General features: G+C 28.8%; 1 protein-coding gene across 1 annotated transcript; it reads left to right on the top strand.

Moving 5' to 3' along the window:
- The first annotated feature begins 5,543 nt into the window (after positions 1–5,543).
- LOC135951365 (ethanolaminephosphotransferase 1) lies at positions 5,544–16,032 on the top strand. Its single transcript, XM_065501004.1, has 5 exons — positions 5,544–5,736; positions 9,540–9,608; positions 11,614–12,224; positions 12,288–12,468; positions 15,435–16,032. The coding sequence occupies exons 1-5, from the start codon at positions 5,662–5,664 to the stop codon at positions 15,846–15,848; spliced, it is 1,350 nt and encodes a 449-aa protein (XP_065357076.1). The 5' UTR covers positions 5,544–5,661; the 3' UTR covers positions 15,849–16,032.
- Positions 16,033–22,626: the final 6,594 nt, after the last annotated feature.

Here is a 22,626-nt window from a genome sequence, read left to right as displayed (position 1 = left end):
TCTAATAAAACATCAATAAAAAGACGGGGAAAATAAGAAAAATATTTTTGTCTTAGGAATTCATGAATGGTTCATAAAAAAGAATTACGTACATAAAAATATTACTATTCTTGTTGCATTTTAATTGAAAAAATCACCAGAAAAATAAATAACGAAACCAAAAAATTGGTATTAACACAACTAAAAAACGGTGGGTTGGCGGGTCTCTCAATCACCAGTAAATATGTTGTCTCCGCCGTGCTGGATTAACTAGATTTATTTTATTTAGTTGATTAATTTCATTCACGTTTTCGCTGTGATCTCTGTAAAATTCAAAAAATCAAATTACTTCTCTCAAGCTGTTTGTAATTTTAATTCCATATACCTACCTGTCCGGTGGTCCAAGAAAAAACCACCCAACAACCCCCTTTTTAGAACATCACCAACTTCATTGTCTGCGGTATCTTCATCATGTCCTTGGTACACCAGCTGTTAAATTATAAATACTTAACCCAAGAACATCTCAATGGCTTTGATAATTACAAGGTAAGATTCGGAAGAATAAGTGGAATCACTAGAATGGCCTAATCATAATCAGTATTACATGTTTAATACATTAAAATTAGGATGAATAATAAACCAATCCATGTTAGATGAATTGACTACGTGAAACATACAGTCAAGTAAAAAATTCTACATACACCCTTTGATTTAGGGGTTTTAGAGAGTTCGTGAAGGAAATTAAATCAATCATGGCTATTCCTGTTCTCACTTTCACCATTCACCCTTTTTTTGAAAGCATAATTACAGCAATCTATATATATAAAAATGGATGTTTATATGTGGGTATGTATGTTCCGAATGCACTCAAAAACGGCTGGACCGATTTTGATGAAATTTTCAGGGAATCTTCAGAATAGTCTAGCGGGTAACACTGTAAGGTCAGATTTTTGATTTTCGGTCTGTGGGCGGAGGGGCGTGGCATTATCAAATTTTTACATTATACCGCTAATGCCATTTATATATATAAAAAACGGCTTGACCGATTTTGATGAAATTTTCAGAGTTTCTTCAGAATAGTCTAGCGGGTAACACTGTAAAGTCAGATTTTTAATTTTTAGTCTATGGGCGGAGGGGTGTGGCAAAATCAAATTTTTACATTATACAGCTAATGCCATTTATATATATAAAAAACGGCTTGACCGATTTTGATGAAATTTTCAGATTATCTTCAGAATAGTCTAGCGGGTAACACTGTAAAGTCAGATTTTTAATTTTTAGTCTATGGGCGGAGGGGTGTGGCAAAATCAAATTTTTACATTATACCGCTAATGCCCTATATTTCATAAAAATGGATGTGTGTATGTACGGTTCCGTATGGACTCAAAAATGGCTGGACCGATTTTGATGAAGTTTTCACGGAATCTTCAGAAAAGCCTTTTGGGTGACAGTGTAAAGTCAGATTCTTGATTTTCGGTCTGTGAAGGGCCAGCAACGCGGACCGGGTTCAGCTAGTATTATATAAAATAAGATTGCCAAATTTATATAATTAAAGTTAAAACAATCAATTGTAAACATTTGTAATTAGAAATGCTGAGAAAATTGGAAACTATTGTTGTAATTATGCTTATAAAAATAAGGTGAATGATGAAAGTGAGAACAGGAATAACCTGAATATTTATTTAGGGCATTAATAAATAAGTTTATTTATAAAATAAAAAAATAATTAATTTACATATTAGACACAAAATTTTATATAAAACTAGATGTCCCGGCAAACTTTGTTCTACCATAGCTCACACAAATTTTAAAGACTCCCGCTAGAATAGTACTCCAGATATACAATAATAAATGTTTGCTTTGTATGGGAGGTGCCATGCCCACTGTACCAATATAGGTCAATTGCGAATCTAAACCATCCAGGGACCCACAATAGATCAACAAAATTAACTGTTTCTTTGTTTTTAATATTACATAGGTATATTTGATGTTAGAAGATACTACGTTGTATGTAGACTTTTTTCCTGCTAATTATTATGTTTTTCCCCAATAATTTCTATTACATTTTGTTCATATTCTTGTTTACTTCTTAATTATAAATGCCTTCAAGGTCGTAGGGTGTATTTAGAATTTTTTCCTTGACTGTATGTACAGTTGTGTTCATAAAAATAGGAGAGAACCTATTAAAAAACAATAGATTTATTTTTAACTAAAAACAACAATATTTATTCCATTTGTTTCTGTGTAATGTAATGTTGATTTAATAATTCATTATTTAAGTAAAGCTGGGAAGTTGAAAAAGAATATCTTAAAAATAATAGGAGCATTTCAGTATTGATTAGTATTTACTATTAAAAAAAGTTAAAAAAGCTTATGAATATTATCAGAAACTTTAAATGCTATCAGTATTATTCGTTTATTTTTTACATATTTCTTATAACATACCTCCATAGATGAAGCTATAATCATGAAATTTTAACTGTGGGTTCCTTCCTTCGATAAAAAGAGATTTTGGGAAATTCGAAAGTTTAGGGGGTAAAAAGGGGAATAACGGGTAAATTCTATAACCTTATATCTTCAAAACTAATAAAGATACAAAAAACTTAAAATTGCATGTTACTCCATTTAAAAAATAAGCTGACTGGTGTTTTGTACTTTTTCGAAATTCGAACCTTATAGGGAATAAAACGGGTAAAAACTGTATTTTGGTACTTTTTTGGCACCCTACGTAACTTTTAAGCCAATAAATATAGAAACAAATTTCAAATCGTATTCTTTACTTATCAAAAAATAAAAAAAATATAAGTTTGGTACTTTTTAACGGATAAAAAAAATTTGTCCGTGTTTATTTTTGGTACTTTTTCATAAAATATGTTTTTCTATAATTTGACATAGACATACTAATATTTTATTACGAGCTGCCACCACGATACAGAAATTTATTTGAATAAAATTTTACCAGCGCAATGGGGATAAAAGAAGTACCAAAAAGGGGATAAAATCGGGAAAACACATTTTATTTGAAATTATTAAGCCAATTTTGATCATTTTTGAACATTGGTTTCTGGATTCATGCAAATTTAACTCAGGGTGTTGTTTGGAACTCGAGTGCCAAGGTGTATATTGAGCCAAATCCGTGTAAACAGTTTGGTATTTTTTTCAAAATATAATTTTTGGCCACATTAACATAGATTTTAATCTTTTGAGAAATGCATACAAAATAATGGCAAAATGGAATATTTTTAAATTTCAAACTTGAGAGGTGTTCAAGGAGGAAAAGGGAAATTGGTTCTTTACTCTTAATGGTACTTTTTTAATGTTTTAAATTATTTCACTCATCGGCATTAAAGTTAGCTGACGTTAGTGTTAGAAATAGGGGATAATATTTATGTACCAAAATGTGAGAACTGAACTATAGGTACCTTTTTTATGCTTCTAATGCTACTTTTTGAATTTTCTATAACAATGGATTCAGAAACTAGAAATTAAGCATACTTTTTCTTTATTCGAATGGTACTATTTGTAATTTCTTCACCAATGGACCTAGAAACATGAAATGATGGCTATATGGACCCGAGTGAGTGGGAAACCACGAAATTTTTGGTACTTTTTCTATATTCCAATGGTACTTTTTGTAATTTCTTCACCAAGAAACATGAAACAAAGCTTACATGGGCACGAGTGTGTGGGAATCCATAAGTTGCTGCTTCTTGGTACTTTTTCTATATTCTAATGGTACTTTTTGAATTTTCTATAATAATGGTCCTAGAAATATGGAATTAAGCGTATATGGTCCTAAGAGAGTGAAAATTCAATCAATCGGATACTTTATGGTAATTTTTCTTTATTATAATGGTAGTTTTCTTTAATTTTCTATAACAATGGACTTAGAAACATGATATTAAGCATACACGGTCCTAAGTCAGTGAGAATTCTAGGGGTAGACTTTTTAATATGGTCCTAAGTGAGTTAGGATTCTAAGTGGAGACTTTTTGGTACTTTTTCTTTATTCGAATGGTACTTTTAGTCACTTCTTCGCCAATGAACCTAGAAACATGAAATAAAGCTTATGTGGACACAAGTGGCTGCTTTTTGGTACCTTTTCTATATTCTAATGGTACTTTTTAAATTTTCTGTAATAATGGACATAAAAATATGAAATTAAGCGTATACGGTCCTAAGTGACAGCATTCTAGGGGTAGATTTTTTGGTACTTTTTCTTTATTCGAATGGTACTTTTTGTAATTTCTTTATCAGTTAACACGAAAATTTAAAATTAGGCACACATGGTAACTTTCTAAAGGTGCATTTGCATTTTCTATAATAATCGACATAGAAATATGAAATTAGACATTTATTTGGATTCACAAAGGGATACTTAATAGTACTATTTCTTTCTTCTAATTGGGGTGGCGAAGAACACCGGGTTAGCTAGTTCAATATATTCTTCGAATATGTTATAGTAAAAAAAAACGATCAAACTATCCGTGTGTTTTATTCATCTTATCCTTAATTTTGGTGGTTATTAGATTCATACTACGTTCTATAGAAGTCTGATATCAAACAATATAATTCGTTCATTATTATTTGACCAAAAAGTGTTTTAGTTCAACAACAACGCGAGTAGACCTGTAGAAATAAACACAACAACAATAAAGCAAAACAGAAAAACAAGAACTAGTCGTGGCAACGCGGCACCGAACAGACAACTAAAAAAATTAAGCAGCTATTATAAAAAAAAGAAATTTTCAATAAAAATTAAGTGAAATTTACCAAGAAACCAGTGTAATTAAATGTTAGTGCAATGGAGATATAAAATTGTACAAAAAGTACAGAAAAAACAAACAACAAGAAATAGTTAAAGAGAAATTTTTAACATTTCGTTGTACAATTTTTAAAATAGAGGCTGTGAATAAATCAATAATTTTGGTGTATTAGAAAAATAGAAGTTGGCTAAATATGTGTTAATGAAATTAATAAATTAACTTAAAAAAAGTGAAAAATACCTAAAAAACATTGCTTTTTTACTTTAAACAGCGGCCGGCCAGTCACATTTTTTATTTCAATTTCCCCCCGGTTGGCTGTGTCTCCTCTCCAATATAATTATCTAAATATTCCTTGGCGTGGGAGAGCTTTTGTTCTATACTGTGTGTGTGCTTTGTATGTTGTCTTGTCTGCTACTGCTGCTACCGTTCCTGTTCTGTTGTTCAGTGTGTGTTAATAAAGCTGCTAGTTATTGTTGTCTGCGCCGTGCTGGATTAACTAAATTTATATTATTTAGTTGATTAATTTCTATCACACACTTTTTCATTCACGTTTTCGTTGTGATCTCTCTTCAAAATTAAAAAAATTCAAATTCCTCCTCTCAAGCGGTTGAGTAACAACAACGTGTTTCGCTGTTTGTTTTGTGTTATAGTTTTTTTCAATTAAAATTATTTAAATTATCGTAAAATTAATAGAAAAAAGACGGCTTCGCATTTTTGTTTCAATTTCAAACAAAGCCCATGTAAACCACCACCAGGCCTTGTATTCCATATACCTGTCAAGTGTTTCTACAGAAAACCACCCAACAACCCCCTTTAGAACATCATCACCAGCATCAGAGGCTGCTTTGTACGTGTAAAATTTATTGGTTTTTGCTAATTTAAACAACAAAACGTCATTATCTGCGGCATCTTCATCATGTCCTTGGTGCAGCAGCTGTTAAATTATAAATACTTAACCCAAGAACATCTCAATGGCTTTGATAATTACAAGGTAAGACTCGGATGAATAAGTGGAATCACTAAAATGGCCTAATACTCTTTATTACCTTTTGAAGAATTGTCATGTTTAGGAAATTTGAAATTAATAGGAGTGTTCTGTATAAAAAATCTTAATTTGCATTGCTAATTATGTGTAAAGAAAGACTACGCTAATGGAATAAATTTGTGGTACTAACTTTTAAATAAAACAACTGTCTTTTAGTGGAAAAATAATAGTTTTTTTTTAAACCAAACCTTAACATCCCAGCAAATTATGTGATCAAAAAATTGTTTTGGCAATAGTTCAAGTGATGACGAAGTGGTTCGATTTAGGTGAAACATGAATAATTTTTACATTACCGTGTCATTGGAGATCATGTGTTTATGCGAGTACTTAAATATTCGGCACTTCACTTATATGATCCAAGTTCGATGAATTGACTTAATTTTTTCATTGTTGTTAATTTTTATGAAGCATATTTTTGTAAAACTAAAAGTATCAGGCATGTCACACAATTTCATTCCGATCGGAAATGGAATTAATTCCGCATTTTGCTTCTTCAGAAAAAGTAAAACGAAAATTTCTTTCGGAATGAAACCACTTTCAGTTTTCAAAGTGGAATTGATATTTCTTTGTATTTATTTGCTTTTCCTAAACATTTTAATCAATTTCTGTACCAAAAACTTCACTTTTGTTTTAATATTAAAAACATAGTCAAATTAAAATCAGAAATACAGAATTATTAAATATTTTTGGATTTAATAAGTTACACGGAATCTGAAGAACTTAAAACGAAATCGATCGGAATAAAAGCTACGGAATTTAAACCATTCCTAACAAAATGTGTGACAGGCTTGTATATCGAGGGCCTATATTCAAAGCCCTCTATCTTAAAAAAAAACACAACTTTTCAGGAGAGCCAAAAAACATTTTTTTTCGCGTATTAAATTCGGCATTCTACAATATTTTTTAAACCATCTCCTGAATCTCATATAATTGGTTATTAAAATTTTATGATAGAGGGTTTTGTTCATAGAGAATTATACATAGATACGAGACACTCCGATTTGTCAAACAAAACTTACGTCAGATACAATAACAAAATGCATGTATTTTGTTGTTGCAAGAGTTAGATTTTTGATAACAGACTTAGGTTTTTGAGTCACGTCTCGTCTATGTTACCCTATGGTTTTGACTAGAGTGTCCAAAAAACCGGCAAATTTGAAAAACCCATTTCCGGTTTAACCGAAAACCCGGTTTTTATTATTGTCTTTTAAAAAAACCGGTTAAACGGTTTCGGTTTTTGTCTTCAAAAAACCGGTTAACCGGTTTATATTAAATTTTTATTTACATTACATTTATTTTTATTTGTGACCGCAAATAGGAAATGTTTTAAGAATTGTATACAAAATCTTCAGAAATTTGGCAATTTTGAATTCTTAAGGCTCTATCTTTATGCAATTATTTTATATCTTTATATTGTCGAATGCTATAATTTTCTATAAAATAAATAAATATTTTAAAAATGATATAAAGTTTTTATAAATATATTTGAAAGAGCCGTCTTACAAAAACCGGTTTGAAAAAAAACAGAAAAGTTTAAAAAACCGAGTTTACAAAGAACATTCCCTCGGTAGCGGATTCTACGCACCGAAATGACCCGAGTTCACTCGTCCAAGGGCTGTCAACTCAGCAAACACTGCTGCTACAACAACAACAAAAATGAAAAAACCGGTTGACCGGTTTTTGGTTTCGGTTTTAACTGTCACTAAGTAATCTGGAGAGTAGCCACTTTAAACTTCTATTATGCATGCATTTTTTTGTAAGAAATTCGTACAAACCGCTTTAATACTAATAGTGTTGATATGATGACAGCACATGTAACCTAGTATGAAGTCAGTTGTCACTTTAGTGTCTCTAAGTAACCTATAATGTAGTTACCTCAAATGTTTATTTTGTACCCCACTTTGGAAAGTAGTTTTTTTACCTACCAGAAATAATCTATTGGAGTGTTGTCGAAAGAAGGTTTGATTATAAGCAATCAGTTATTGAACTGTATATGAGATGTCTTTCTGTTCTGAAATAAAGAGCTAATTACAAAACGTACTTATCTTGTGACACCTCTGTATACTTTGTGGTTTCGTACTAGCTTTTTGGTTGTTCTTCATGTTAATAAAATTCACATTTTTTTGCGATTTTTTTTTTCACCAACAAATTTTTTCCACTAAAATTTTAGTTTTTCAAAAAATGTTGTCAACAAATTTAGTTCAAAATTTTTTTCCACTATTTTTTTCACATAATTATACTCAGTTCTTTATATAGACTAGTGAATGGTAGGTAATTACGATTATAGTCGAAAATCGATTTTCAGGGTCTAAAAACGATTATTTCGTGATCGATTATATACTCCGATTTTTATACTGAAATCGATTTTTGATAACGATTAATCGAAATGTAAATAAAATTCCCGAATTTTTAGTATTCACCCCTATCGGCAATAACATGTGAAATTTTGTTCCCATGAAATATCCATTTCCCTCGAAGGGAAAATTGCTATCGGGAATATCACGATGAACTTTGCATTCACAATAGTTTATTTTGTTCGTAACAGCTGTTTATTGTTTACAAAATTCCATCTAAAAATTTCACAACAAATGGAATTTTTTCACGTGAACAAAGTTGATGAACCAAAAAAGGAAAAGGGAAAATATTTCATGTGAGATATTGATTCGCGATAGGGGTGATTGTCTACGTTTTTGCTTTCATTAAAATTTGCAATATACATACTAATCTTCAGCTGACATCGGAAAATATTCAAGGAGGATCTCAATTTTTAATGCGAAATTTGTTCAACCTTAAGAAATGTTTATAAAAAGTGCTACGAAATTTTGTCCATAAAATTGTTGTCAAAAGTTTGCCGTTACGGTTTATAAAATGAGCACCTCAACATAATGGAGTTATAATACTCTTCCAAAATATGATTTTAATCCAAGTCATTTGCTATAGTTCCCAAAAATGCAGGTCGATTATAAAAAATCGATTAATCGACTGTAAAAATCGAAATGAAAATCGTTGATCGAAAAGTCAAAAATCGACCTTCCCAAAGAAATACAACATAAAATATATAATTTAGACTCGAGGCTTTGCCCATAGCATGATTTTAACCTATATATCGTTAAGTAAAGTTCCTTATTACAGAATTCAGGAATAGGTTTGAAATTACAGATGATCAAAAATCCTTTAATTCCTTCAAACATTTTAAACAAATCATGCCAGTATTTTGTTTTCCAATTTCTTATTTCAACAATTTAAATCTAGAGTATTAAAATTTGGCCATGTAGATTACAACCTTAAAAGCTATGACCACTGCAAAATCATCCATATAATATGTTCCGTGACATTAATGATAATTAATTCTAAGTATTACCTCTGTACACAACTAACTGTTGTGCTTTTCTTTCCAACCACCTAGTAACAAAAAGTTCTCAGGTCTAAACACAATGCTTATAATTGTTAGTTTTATTTATTATGTCTACAACTTAAAGTTATATCTATTTCTTATATCTTTATACTTATGTACATATAAATATACTTCTACAATGTACATATATTTTCATTATATAAAAACAAAAATTCATAGAATATTGTGACAACAAATCTAATCCCATTATATTTACTCGTACATATGTACTTGTAGAGGTTTATATTTAAATTTTAATTCCCACTTACTAGAATTTAATTTAATTTAACAACATTGATTTAATATGTGCTTCTTTTTACTTAATTTTTTTTATTGTAATATTATTTCTTTACAGTACAGTGCACGCGATACTTCACCATTGAGTGTGTATGTAATGCATCCCTTTTGGAATTGGACCGTCAAGGTAAATGCGCCAAAATGTTGAATTAAAATTAAACAATAAACTATTATAACACTACAGAAAACAAATGTATATATAGATAACTGAAATGCAAAAGAGCTGCAATTAAGTAAAAATAAGCTGAACAATTTTTTTTATCATACAATTTGAATAAATTTTTTATTTAATTTCTAGCAAATAAAATAAATTGTAGTTTATATATTTGCATTTCAGTTGACGATATGTTTTTTTTTAGGTATTTAAATGTATGTGTTTGTATTTAGTACTTAAACAAATATTGTTGGCCCCTTATAAACCAAACAACAATAAAAATCTATAATGACAGGCAGGACTTTTTGTAAGCCTTTTTTGTGTAATGGATGGCTGACATGTTACAAAAGACGAAAAATAATCAACACAGTGGGGTAAATGTTTAATACACCTTGGCATAAAGCAAAATTTTGTCAATAAATAACAAGATTGATGTAAAATTTTTAGTTTAGAAAGATCCACGATTGATGTAAAATTTTGAGTTTAGAAAGATCCACGATTGATGTAAAATTTTAAGTTTAGAAAGATCCGCGATTGATGTAAAATTTTTAGTTTAGAAAGATCCACGATTGATGTAAAATTTTGAGTTTAGAAAAATCCTCGATTGATGTATAATTTTGAGTTTAGAAAGATCCACGATTGATGTAAAATTTTTAGTTTAGAAAGATCCACGATTGATGTAAAGTTTTGAGTTTAGAAAGATAAACGATTGATGTAAAAATTTTAGTTTAGTAAGATCCACGACTGATGTAAAATTTTTAGTTTAGAAAGATCCACGATTGATGTAAAATTTTGAGTTTAGAAAAATCCTCGATTGATGTATAATTTTGAGTTTAGAAAGATCCACGATTGATGTAAAATTTTTAGTTTAGAAAGATCCACGATTGATGTAAAGTTTTGAGTTTAGAAAGATAAACGATTGATGTAAAAATTTTAGTTTAGTAAGATCCACGACTGATGTAAAATTTTTAGTTTAGAAAGATCCACGATTGATGTATAATTTTTAGTTTAGAAAGCTTCACGTTTGATGTAAAATTTTTAGTTTAGAAGGATCCACGATTGATGTAAAATTTTTATTTTAGAAAGATCCACTATTAATGTAAAATTTTGAGTTTAGAAAGATCCTCGATTGATGTAAAATTTTAAATTTAGAAAGATCCACGATTGATGTAAAATTTTTATTTTAGAAAGATCCTCGATTGATGTACAATTTTTAAGTTGAGAAAGATCCACGATTGATATGAAATTTTTAGTTTAGAAAGATCCACGATTGATGTAAAATTTTCAAACTAAAAAGATCCACGATTGATGTCAAATTTCCAAAACAAAAAGATCCACGATTGATGTCAAGTTCCCAAAACAAAAAGATCCACGACTGATGTAAAATTTTCAAACTAAATAGATCCACGATTGATGTAAAATTTTCAAAATAAAAAGATCCACGATTGATGTTCAATTTTCATAATAAAAAATTTTGGGTGTTCAAAGATCAACGATTGAAGTAAATTTTTGAGTTAAGAAAGATCCACGATTCATGTCATATTTTCACAATAAAAAAAGTATGATTGATGTCAAATTTTGACAATAGTAAAATTCACAATTGATAACAAAAATTGTTAAAGCTTAAGTTTAGTTTATAAATAATTTAATTATTGAAGAAATATTTAGTCAATAAAAAGAAAGATTAACAATATTTTTTTCCCTTACTACCCCACTGTGCACGTTTACATAAAAATTTTTCTGAGGTTGGCTTTTTTTATTACTTTTCCGTTTTCCTTATTGTTTTGTATGCATAGTTGTTTGACTTAAACAAGACCGCTTGAACTAAAAAGGAAAACAATTTACCAAAAAAAAAAATTAATCAATATTTTATTTTCCATCATCATCCCTTCAAAACTTAACACGAAAACATAGATTTATGGTGAACAATTTATTCTTAACACATAATTTTCCTCTTTCCACCCACTTTACTTCACAGTTTTTTCCACGATGGCTGGCTCCGAATGTCATGACTTTTTTGGGTTTTCTCTGTACAGCTATGAATTTCTTTCTGCTGTCCTATTACGATTGGAATTTCTTTGCCAGTTCGGGGGTAGAGGGCACTACGCCCATACCCTCATGGGTTTGGCTGTGCACAGCGATAAACATATTCCTGGCCTATACACTGGACGGCATCGATGGCAAACAGGCCAGACGTATAGGTTTGTCGGGGCCTTTGGGTGAATTGTTTGATCATGGATTAGATTCGTATACAGCTGTATTGATACCCACATGTTTGTATAGTATATTTGGTCGTGCCTCACTGTATTCGGTGGCACCCATGCGTATGTATTATGTGTGCCTGATGGTGTTCTTCAATTTCTATGTGTCGCATTGGGAGAAATATAATACGGGTGTATTGTATTTACCCTGGGGTTATGATTTGAGCATGTGGGGCTCAACAGCTATGTACCTGATCACATGGTGGTGTGGCTTTGAATTTTGGAAATGTGAATTACCCTTTGGTATACCATTGGGTAGTGCCATTGAGTTTGTGCTGCACATAAGTGCCATGGCCAATATGCCCATGGTGGTGGTAAATGTTTACAAGTGAGTATTATTACCTAAACTCTTAACAACTATTTTCTAACAATAATTCTTTTTCTTATATAGTTCTTATGCTCAACGTACTGGTAAAATGCGTAGCTTTAAGGAGGCCATACGTCCCATGTGGCCATTTTTAACCTACATGGGTTTGCTAATACTGTGGCCTCACATATCCCCTAACAATATTATGGAAAGGGATCCCAGAGTCTTGTTTATGTTGAGTGGCACCATATTTTCCAACATCAGTGTAAGTTTTTTTTTTATGATTTTCAATTCTTTTGTTTTATTACGTATTTAGTTCTAAATTATTATGATTAATTATAAAATTGTCTTCATTTGTTTCATACTAATTTCTTTATCAGTGTTTTGTGAACAGTTTTTTTTTTATTGTTTATTGCGGTTTTTCACCTTAAGTGTACAACTGCTCACACTTTTCAAACTAAATAAGACGTTGTTGTTATTATGTAGTATAGTTGTATTTTACTGATAAGGTGGCTGATTTGCCGGCCACTAATAGTGAATCATAAATGTTTTTACTTGTTTGTTGTTGATATTCCTGTATTAGAAATAGGTGATTATATTTTAACTGCAAAACGTTAAAGTTTAACCCGTTTGAAAAGCAAAACAATATTTGATTTAACAAATGTTATTTTAAAATAATTTCAATGATTTATTAATGGGTAATTAAGGAGGATTTTATGGCCAGCAAAAGCAATAAATATTGAATATTAGTTATTTTAATTATAATTGATAATGTAAGTTTGTTATGCCAGGGGTTGAGAAAACCAATTGATGGCAATTTTTCACAATAAAAATACACACAATTGATGTCATATTTTTACAATAAAAAGATTCAGGTTTGACTTGAAATTTTTATAATAAAAAGTTCTATGATTGATGTACAATGTTCACAATAAAATGATTCATGATGTACAATATTTATTATAAAATGATCCACGATCGATGTACAATATTGATTATAAAATGATCCACGATCGATGTAAAATTTTCACAATAAAAAGATCCACGATTGATGTAAAATGTTCACAATAAAAAGATCCACTATCGTTGCACTATTTTGTTTATAAAATTATCCACGATTGATGTAAATTTTGCATTGTTTAGAAAAATCCACAATTAATGTAAAAATTGAACAAAGAAAGGTGAACGATTGATGTAAAATTTTCACAATAAAAAGATCCACTATCGTTGCACTATTTTGTTTATAAAATTATCCACTATTGATGTCAATTTTGCACAGTTTAGAAAAATCCACAATTAATGTAAAAATTGCACAAAAAAAGGTGAACGATTGATGTAAAATTTTGAGTTTAGAAAGATCCACGATTGATGTAAATTTTTAGTTTTGAAAGATCAACGATTGATGTACAATTTTGAGTATAGACAGATCCACGATTGATGTAAAATTTTGAGTTTAGAAAGATCCATGATTTATTCAAAATTTTGATTCCAGAAAGATCCATGATGCACGATTGATGTAAAATTTTTAGTTTAGAAAGATCCACGATTGATGTAAAATTTTTAGTTTAGAAAGATCCACGATTGATGTAAAATTTTTAGTTTAGAAAGATCCACGATTGATGTAAAATTTTGAGTTTAGAAAGATCCACGATTGATGTAAAATTTTTAGTTTAGAAAGATCCACGATTGATGTAAAATTTTTAGTTTAGAAAGATCCACGATTGATGTAAAATTTTGAGTTTAGAAAGATCCACGATTGATGTAAAATTTTTAGTTTAGAAAGATCCACGATTGATGTAAAATTTTGAGTTTAGAAAGATCCACGATTGATGTAAAATTTTTAGTTTAAAAGGATCCACGATTGATGTAAAAATTGCACAAAAAAAGGTGAACGATTGATGTAAAATTTTCAGTTTAGAAAGATCCATGATTGATTCAAAATTTTGATTCCAGAAAGATCCATGATTGATGTAAAGTTTTGAGTTTGAAAGATCCACGATTGATGTAAAATTTTGAGTTTAGAAAGATCCACGATTGATGTAAAATTTTGAGTTTAGAAAGATCCACGATTGATGTAAAATTTTTAGTTTAAAAGGATCCACGATTGATGTAAAAATTGCACAAAAAAAAGGTGAACGATTGATGTAAAATTTTGAGTTTAGAAAGATCCATGATTGATTCAAAATTTTGATTCCAGAAAGATCCATGATTGATGTAAAATTTTGAGTTTAGAAAGATCAACGATTGACGTAATGTTTTGATTTTAGAAAGATCCACGATTGATGTAAAATTTTGAGTTTAGAAAGATCTACGATTGATGAAAAATTTTGAGTTTAGAAAGATGCACGATTGATGTAAAATTTTGAGTTTAGAAAGATCCACGATTGACCTAAAGTTTTGAGTTTTGAATGATCCACGATTCATGTAAAGTTTTGAGTTTGAAAAATCCACGATTGATGTAAAATTTTCAGTTTAGAAAGATCCACGATTGATGTAAAATTTTGAGTTTAGAAAGATCCACGATTGATGTAAAATTTTTAGTTTAAAAGGATCCACGATTGATGTAAAAATTGCACAAAAAAAAGGTGAACGATTGATGTAAAATTTTGAGTTTAGAAAGATCCATGATTGATTCAAAATTTTGATTCCAGAAAGATCCATGATTGATGTAAAATTTTGAGTTTAGAAAGATCAACGATTGATGTAAAATTTTGAGTTTAGAAAGATCCACGATTAATGTAAAATTTTGAGTTTAGAAGGATGCACGATTGATGTATAATTTTGAGTTTAGAAGGATGCAGGATTCTTGTAAAGTTTTGAGTTTAGAAAGATCCACGATAGATGTAGAATTTTGAGATAAGAAAGATCCACGATTTATGTATAATTTTGAGTTTAGAAAGATTCACAATTGATGTAAAATTTTGAGTTTAGAAAGATCCACGATTGAGGTAAAATTATGATTTTAGAAAGATCCACGATTGATGTTAAATTTTGAGTTTAGAAAGATCCACGACTGATGTAAAATTTTGAGTTTAGAAATATCGACGATTGATGTAAAATTTTCACAATAAAATTGATGTCAAATCTTCAAAAAAAAAACTACAATTGATTTTTTAAACTAGTTTAAGAATCTTTTTTTTTTTTTTTATTAATTATCAACAAAGTTTATTTATCTTTAGCTATCTTTTAAAAATTAAATTTATTTTTATCACTACTTTCTTTTCTTTCCAGTGCCGCTTAATTGTTTCCCAAATGTCCAATACACGCTGTGAAAGTTTCCACTGGATGACACCCGTCTATGTCATCTGTATTGCCATGGGTCTGTGGTTGCCAAGCTTAGAACGTTTTATGTTGTACTTTTTATTCATAGTGACCACATTGAGTCACTGGCATTACGGTTCATCGGTGGTAAATCAAATGTGTGAACATTTTAATCGCATATGTTTTAGTGTGCACATGCGTAAGCCAGCAGAAACCTTCAACTCCTCATCCTCCTCCTCCTCGCTCAAAGTAAATGGTGATAATTTAGGAAGTACAGCAACAATAAATTCTAATACTCCTTTAATAACCCAAACCAAATTGTCCTCTTCATCAGCATTGTCTTCTACTTCCAATTTGGCTGAATCTTCTAAGAAATTAGAATAATATTTTTAGTTATTTAAGTTTAAAGATTCATTTTCAGGTTTTTTTTATTCATTTCGTTTTTTGTAACAAATTTGCACAAAGTTTTTTTTTATTTTTAATTTTTAGTTTATTTATTATGGAGGCTGTAAATTTGAGATTATGGCTTAAGCTTTTATTTTAATATTAGTTTAGGTAGTTTGTTTTTAAGTAAGAAAAATGAAAAATAGTGTATTTTTTCAGGGTACGATTTGATCGAACAAAGTTAATTAATTAATGTATTGTGTTTTATAAGCTAATAACATACATTTTGTTAAAGTCCTTTTGGCTTTATTACAAAAGCGAACGAGAATTAAATTATTATAAGGAAATTTTAGAAATAAAATCTGCCTTCGTGTCTCGGTATTATTAAGCTTTTATTTTCTTTTTATTTTTTTGTTTCATAAATTTTTAGTTTACTTTTATGAATATGTTTTGTATGTTTATAATTTATATGCTTTTTCTTTATATCTAAAACATACTCGAATATTTTTTTTTTTTATTTTTGTTTTGTCACTTTTAGTAATTGTATAAAGTATAAGTTTTATTTTAATGTCTGTTCATTTACCTGCTATTTTTCAGTTTTTAAGGATTTAACATTAATATTAGATCTTAACACTCAGAGAATACTGGCTACTTGTACAATTATTTATCTTTTTACATCACAATTGCTTTAGAAAATAAAGACGATCGTTCACTGTTCATAAGATCGATTCGTCAATAGATGATATTCCCCTTGATAATTTTTTGTCACAAAATTTTCTACAATTTTAATCGTATTCAAACTATTTTTTAAGAATTTGTCTGTTGCTTTATACTACTTATATTTAAGTTCATGAAGCTGCTAAGTGTTGTGTGAAACGTTTAAAAAGTAGCAAGTAAATGAACTTTCTGTAAATTGTATTATTTTTTTTATTTTGTTTTACATTATTATCTAATTATTATTTTGTTTTAATTTGAATTATTTTTGTTTTTTTAATTTGTATTATTTATTCGAAATAATTTATTATTTTTTATTAAAATTTTATGTTTTAAATAATTTTAAATCATGTAATTTTGTATTATACATATACATTTTACTGATCTTTCTATAAAAAATATTACTATTGATTTTTTTAAATGTAAATATTCAATATTGTTCATATTCTAAATAAATGATCAACATTGATCACTTTCTATAAAAATGATTCAGGTAGATCACTTTCTATAAGAATGATCAATATTGATCACTTTCTATAATAATGATCAACATTGATCACTTTCTATAAAAATTATCAACATTGATCACTTTCTATAATAATGATCAATATTGATCACTTTCTATAAAAATGATCAACATTGATCACTTTCTATAAGAATGATCAATATTGATCACTTTCTATAAAAATAATCAACATTGATCACTTTCTATAAGGATGATCAACATTTACAATTTCCAAATAAAGGATTACCAATGATCACTTTCTATAAAAATGATCAATAAGGATCAATTTCAACGTTGATCACTTTCTCTAAAAATTATAAACATTGATCACTTTCTATAAGGATGATCAACATTGACACTTTATTTATAAAGGATCACCAATGATCATTTTCTATATAAAAATGATCAACGTTGATCACTTTATATAAAAATGATCAACATTGATCACTTTCTATAAGGATGATCAACATTGACCACTTTCTATATAAAAATGATCAACGTTGATCACTTTCTATTATAATGATAAATATTGATCACTTTCTATAAGAATGATCGACATTGACCACTTTCTATAAGAATGATCAATATTGATCACTTTCTATAAAAATGATCGACATTGATCACTTTCTATAAAAATATTCAACATTGATCACATTCTATAAGAATGATCAATATTGATCATTCTATAAGAATGATAATATTGATCACTTTCTATAAAAATGATCAACATTGATCACTTTCTATAAGAATGATCAATATTGATCACTTTCTATAAAAATAATCAACATTGATCACTTTCTATAAGGATGATCAACATTGACACTTTCTAAATAAAGGATCACCAATGATCACTTTCTATAAAAATGATCAACATTGACACTTTATTTATAAAGGATCACCAATGATCACTTTCTATATAAAAATGATCAACGTTGATAACTTTCTATAAAAATGATCAACATTGATCACTTTCTATAAGAATGATCAATATTGATCACTTTCTATAAAAATAATCAACATTGATCACTTTCTATAAGGATGATCAACATTGACACTTTCTAAATAAAGGATCACCAATGATCACTTTCTATAAAAATGATCAACATTGACACTTTATTTATAAAGGATCACCAATGATCACTTTCTATATAAAAATGATCAATATTGATCACTTTCTATAAGGATGATCAACATTGACACTTTATTTATAAAGAATCACCAATGATCACTTTCTATATAAAAATGATCAACGTTGATAACTTTCTATAAAAATTATCAACATTGATCACTTTCTATAAGAATAATCAACGTTGATCACTTTCTATATAAATGATCAATATTGATCACTTTCTATGAAAATGATCAACGTTGATCACTTTATATAAGAATGATCAAAATTGATCACTTTCTATATAAATGATCAATATTGATAACTTTCTATAAGAATAATAAACATTGGCCACTTTCTATATAAATGATCAATATTGATCACTTTCTATAAGGATGATCAACATTGATCACTTTCTATAAGGATGATCAACATTTACACTTTCCAAATAAAGGATTACCAATGATCACTTTCTATAAAAATGATCAATAATGATCAATTTCAACGTTGATCAATTTCTATAAAAATGATCAACACTGAACACATTGTTTCTATATAAATGATCAATATTGATCAAAATCTATATCAATGTACTTTTACTTACTATTGCGTTTAATATCCTTAAATCAGTATGAAATTTAAAAATTGGTTGTTTTTATAATTTACAGTATTTTTTTTATTTAATTTAAATTTTTGTTTTTAACTTACCATTCTCTTTATCCTTTCTAAACTTTTCACCAAAAACTATTCATTCAATAACCATTTGAACCTCATTTTGTTTTGTGTGTATATTATTGAAAACATATTATTTGTTAAGTTGAAAGAAAATCTAATTTATTTAATAAGTCAATATAACAAATAACACAAATATATAAAACAAAAGTACGTACATCACAAAAAAACACACACAAATATATATTTTGCTACCAAATATTTTAATCAAAGTCAACATTTGTTTTAAAAATAATTAATTAATTTGCCTTTAAGATGATTTTAATTTTTTTTTTAATATATATTAACAAATTTAATTTATTGCTGTCTGTTAGTAGGAGTTTTGTTTTAATAAAATGTCAATTTATTATTGCAAATAACCAATAAACAAGAAAATTGTCTTAATAAAATAAGAAATTAATAAATTTACAATACAATAACTTTAACAAAATATTAAATTAAAACTTAATAAATACATATAAAGTAAAATAAATATCATATATTTTTTGTAATTAAATAATTAATATTAAACAACAATACCAAATAATGTAAACAAATATAAATTAAAAAAAAAAAATAAATAAAATATAACAAAGAACAAAAGACATTATATACATCACTCAAGAGAAAATCAATAGTTAAACAAACAAATTATGATATGATAATAATAGAATTTTGATGTTTATAAGATTTAATTAATAATACATAATTATAAAATTTAAATTTAAAATTAATTATTAAAAAAAAAATAAATACAAAATAAAATTATGATAATAAATTATTTAAATATTTGAAAGAAATTAAAAAGTGGTTTTATTTAAGACGAACTATGATCACTTTCTATAAAAATAATACATATTGATCCATATAGACGGTTTTCCATTAAAATAATAGCCTTTTTTAAAAATTACTAATAGTGATCATATTTTATAAAAATAATCAATACATATTGATCACTGACTATAACAACGATCAATATTGATCACTTTCTTTAAAAATTATCAACATTGATCATATTCTATTAAAATTATTAATATTGATCACTATCTCTAATAACGATAAAAATTGATCACTTTCTATAAAAATTATCAGTATTAATCAGTGTCTATGATAATGATCAATATTGATCGATTTATATAAAAATTATCAATATTGATCACATTCTATAAAAATAATAAAATTTGATCACTTGCTATAAAAAAGATCAACATTGATCACTTTTATAAAAATGATAAGTGTTGATCACTGTTTACGATAATGATCAATATTGATCACTTTCTATAAAAATAATCAACATGAGACTTTCTATAAAAAAATCTAATTTTATCACTTGCTATAAAAAATATCATTATTTATCTCTTTGTATAAAATTTATCAATATTGATCACTTTCTATGAAATTGATCAGTATTCATCACTGCCTCTAATAATGTTTAACATTGATCTATTTCCATAAAAGTTATCAATATTGATCACTTTCTATAAAATAGATCAATACTGATCACTTTCCATAAAATTGATAAATTTTGATTACTTCCTACAAAATGGAGCAATATTGATTGCTTTCTATAAAAATGGTCACTAAAGATCACTTTCTTGATTGATATGTTTCTATAAAAATACCAATATTGATCACTTTCTATAAAAAATAATCAACATTCATCAATTTCTATAAAAATGATCAAAATTGATAATAACGATTAATATATTGATCATTATCGATCACTTTCTGTAAAAATCATCAATATTGAACATATTCTGTAATAATAATCACTTTCAATGACTTAGCGGGATTTACAATCTTTTGAACGCTGTTTTTGTTTTTAATAACTTATATGTCATTTTGAAAGGTACATTTTTTTTCCATTACTCCTCTTGGGAGCATATGGCTTCCACAAAGCATCTCCATCTTACACGATTTGTTGCAGTTGTTTTCGCATCTTCCCATGTAAGATTGCACTGTCCTAGATCTTGGATTATAGTGCGTCTCCATGTATTCTTTGGTCGACCACGGCTTTTTGAATCTTGAGGGTTCCACTCTAGCACCATCCTTGTTATACTGTCAGGATTCTTTCTGATAGTATGGCCGATCCACCACCATTTGCTACGTTTTATTTGTGTTAGTATGGGTTCTACGTTGGTGAGGTTCCAGAGATCCGTATTGCTGATGTTGTTAGGCCCGAATATTCTGCATATGATTCTGAGGCACTTGTTAATGAATACCGGTAGTTTCTGCGTGATGGTGTTCGATACTAACCAAGTTTCACTTCCGTACAGCAGAGTAGACTTTACACATGCGTTGAATATTCTAAGCTTGGTACGTCAGGATATTTGTGAGTTTCTCCATACTGGCTGTAGTCTTCCTAATGCCACTCTCGCTTTATTGAGCCTGTTATTTACATCTGTTTCAGCGCAGCCATTTGTTGATGCTGTACTGCCTAGATAGCAGAAGCTTTCTACGTATCCAACTGGTTGGCCTACAAGGCCAAGGTAGCATGATGTTATCGGTGCTAACGTTGTTGATGCTCCATGGTATTCCTCTTCTCTCTGAACAGACTTCTCTCATGATATCATCCAGCACTATAGTGAATAGCATAGGTGATAGGGGACATCCTTGTTTTACTCCAGCGTTTGTGTGAAATGGTTGACTTATATTCCCGTTGTGAAGAACTGATAGTTCTGCATCCTCGTACATAGCTCTGATGATTCGAGTTATTTTCTGGGGTACTCCTTTTCTTCTTAATGCTTTCCATATGGCAGACCGTCTGATGGTATCGAAGGCGTTCTTGAAATCTAGGAAAAGGTCATAGCTAACAATGGCCAACACTTTGAATAAATTTATATTCACCCCTATCGCGAATCAATATTTCACATGAAATATTTTCCCTTTTTCGTTCATCAACTTTGTTCACGTGAAAAAATTCCCCTTGTTTTGAAATTTTTAGATGGAATTTTGTAAACAATAAACAGCTGTTACGAACAAAATCAACTATTGTGAATGTAAAGTTCATCGTGATATTGCCGATAGCAATTTTCCCTTCGAGGGAAATGAATATTTCATGGGAACAAAATTTCACATGTTATTGCTGATAGGGGTGATTGTAAAAATGTTTCAAAATAAAAGTTACAAATTTGAAAAAATTCCGCATTTTTAAGTCACACAAATATAAAAATTATCAATACTGATTGAAGAATGATCAATATTGATCACATTCTTTAAAAATTATGAATTTGAAGGGTACATATCTGTCATTTATTCTCATTTAGTTATTGAAAAGTGTAAACAACAGTTTTTTTTGCTTCGAAAATGTCGAATTTTCCAACAAAGCGTCATGTGCGGGAAGTTTTGCTTTACTTCTTTAACTAAAACTTTTGGTGAATGTGTTCCATCGGTTTCAACGTGCGAGAGATGGTTTGTGGTGATTTTGTGGGATGTTTGAAGACCAAGAATTGGAGGCATTACTCCATGAAGATTGTTGTCAAATTCAACAAAAGCTTGCTACACAATCATCAATTTCAAATCGTTTGGAAGCAGCTGGAATCATTCAAAAGCACGGAAATTGGGTACCATACAAATTGAAGCTGACAGATCTTCAAAGACCATTTTGTATGACTGAAATGCTACTTGAACGCTATAAAAGAAAATCATTTTAGCATCGAATTATTACATGCTATGAAGAATGGATCCATTGCGATAATCGGAAGCGTGGGAGATCGTATGTGAAGCCCGGCCAACCAGCC

Source organism: Calliphora vicina, chromosome 2, assembly GCF_958450345.1.
Source record: "Calliphora vicina chromosome 2, idCalVici1.1, whole genome shotgun sequence".
Classification (NCBI taxonomy): domain Eukaryota; kingdom Metazoa; phylum Arthropoda; class Insecta; order Diptera; family Calliphoridae; genus Calliphora; species Calliphora vicina.
The sequence above is the reverse complement of the archived record's forward strand: the minus strand, read 5'-3'. Positions and strand labels throughout refer to the sequence as shown.

Coding starts and splice junctions, on each gene's coding strand:
- LOC135951365 (XM_065501004.1), top strand. CDS start 5,662: ATGTCCTTGGTGCAGCAGCTGTTAAATTATAAATACTTAACCCAAGAA. Junction 12,225..12,287: donor GTGGTGGTAAATGTTTACAA/GTGAGTATTATT, acceptor TTTCTTATATAG/TTCTTATGCTCAACGTACTG. Junction 12,469..15,434: donor CCATATTTTCCAACATCAGT/GTAAGTTTTTTT, acceptor TTTTCTTTCCAG/TGCCGCTTAATTGTTTCCCA.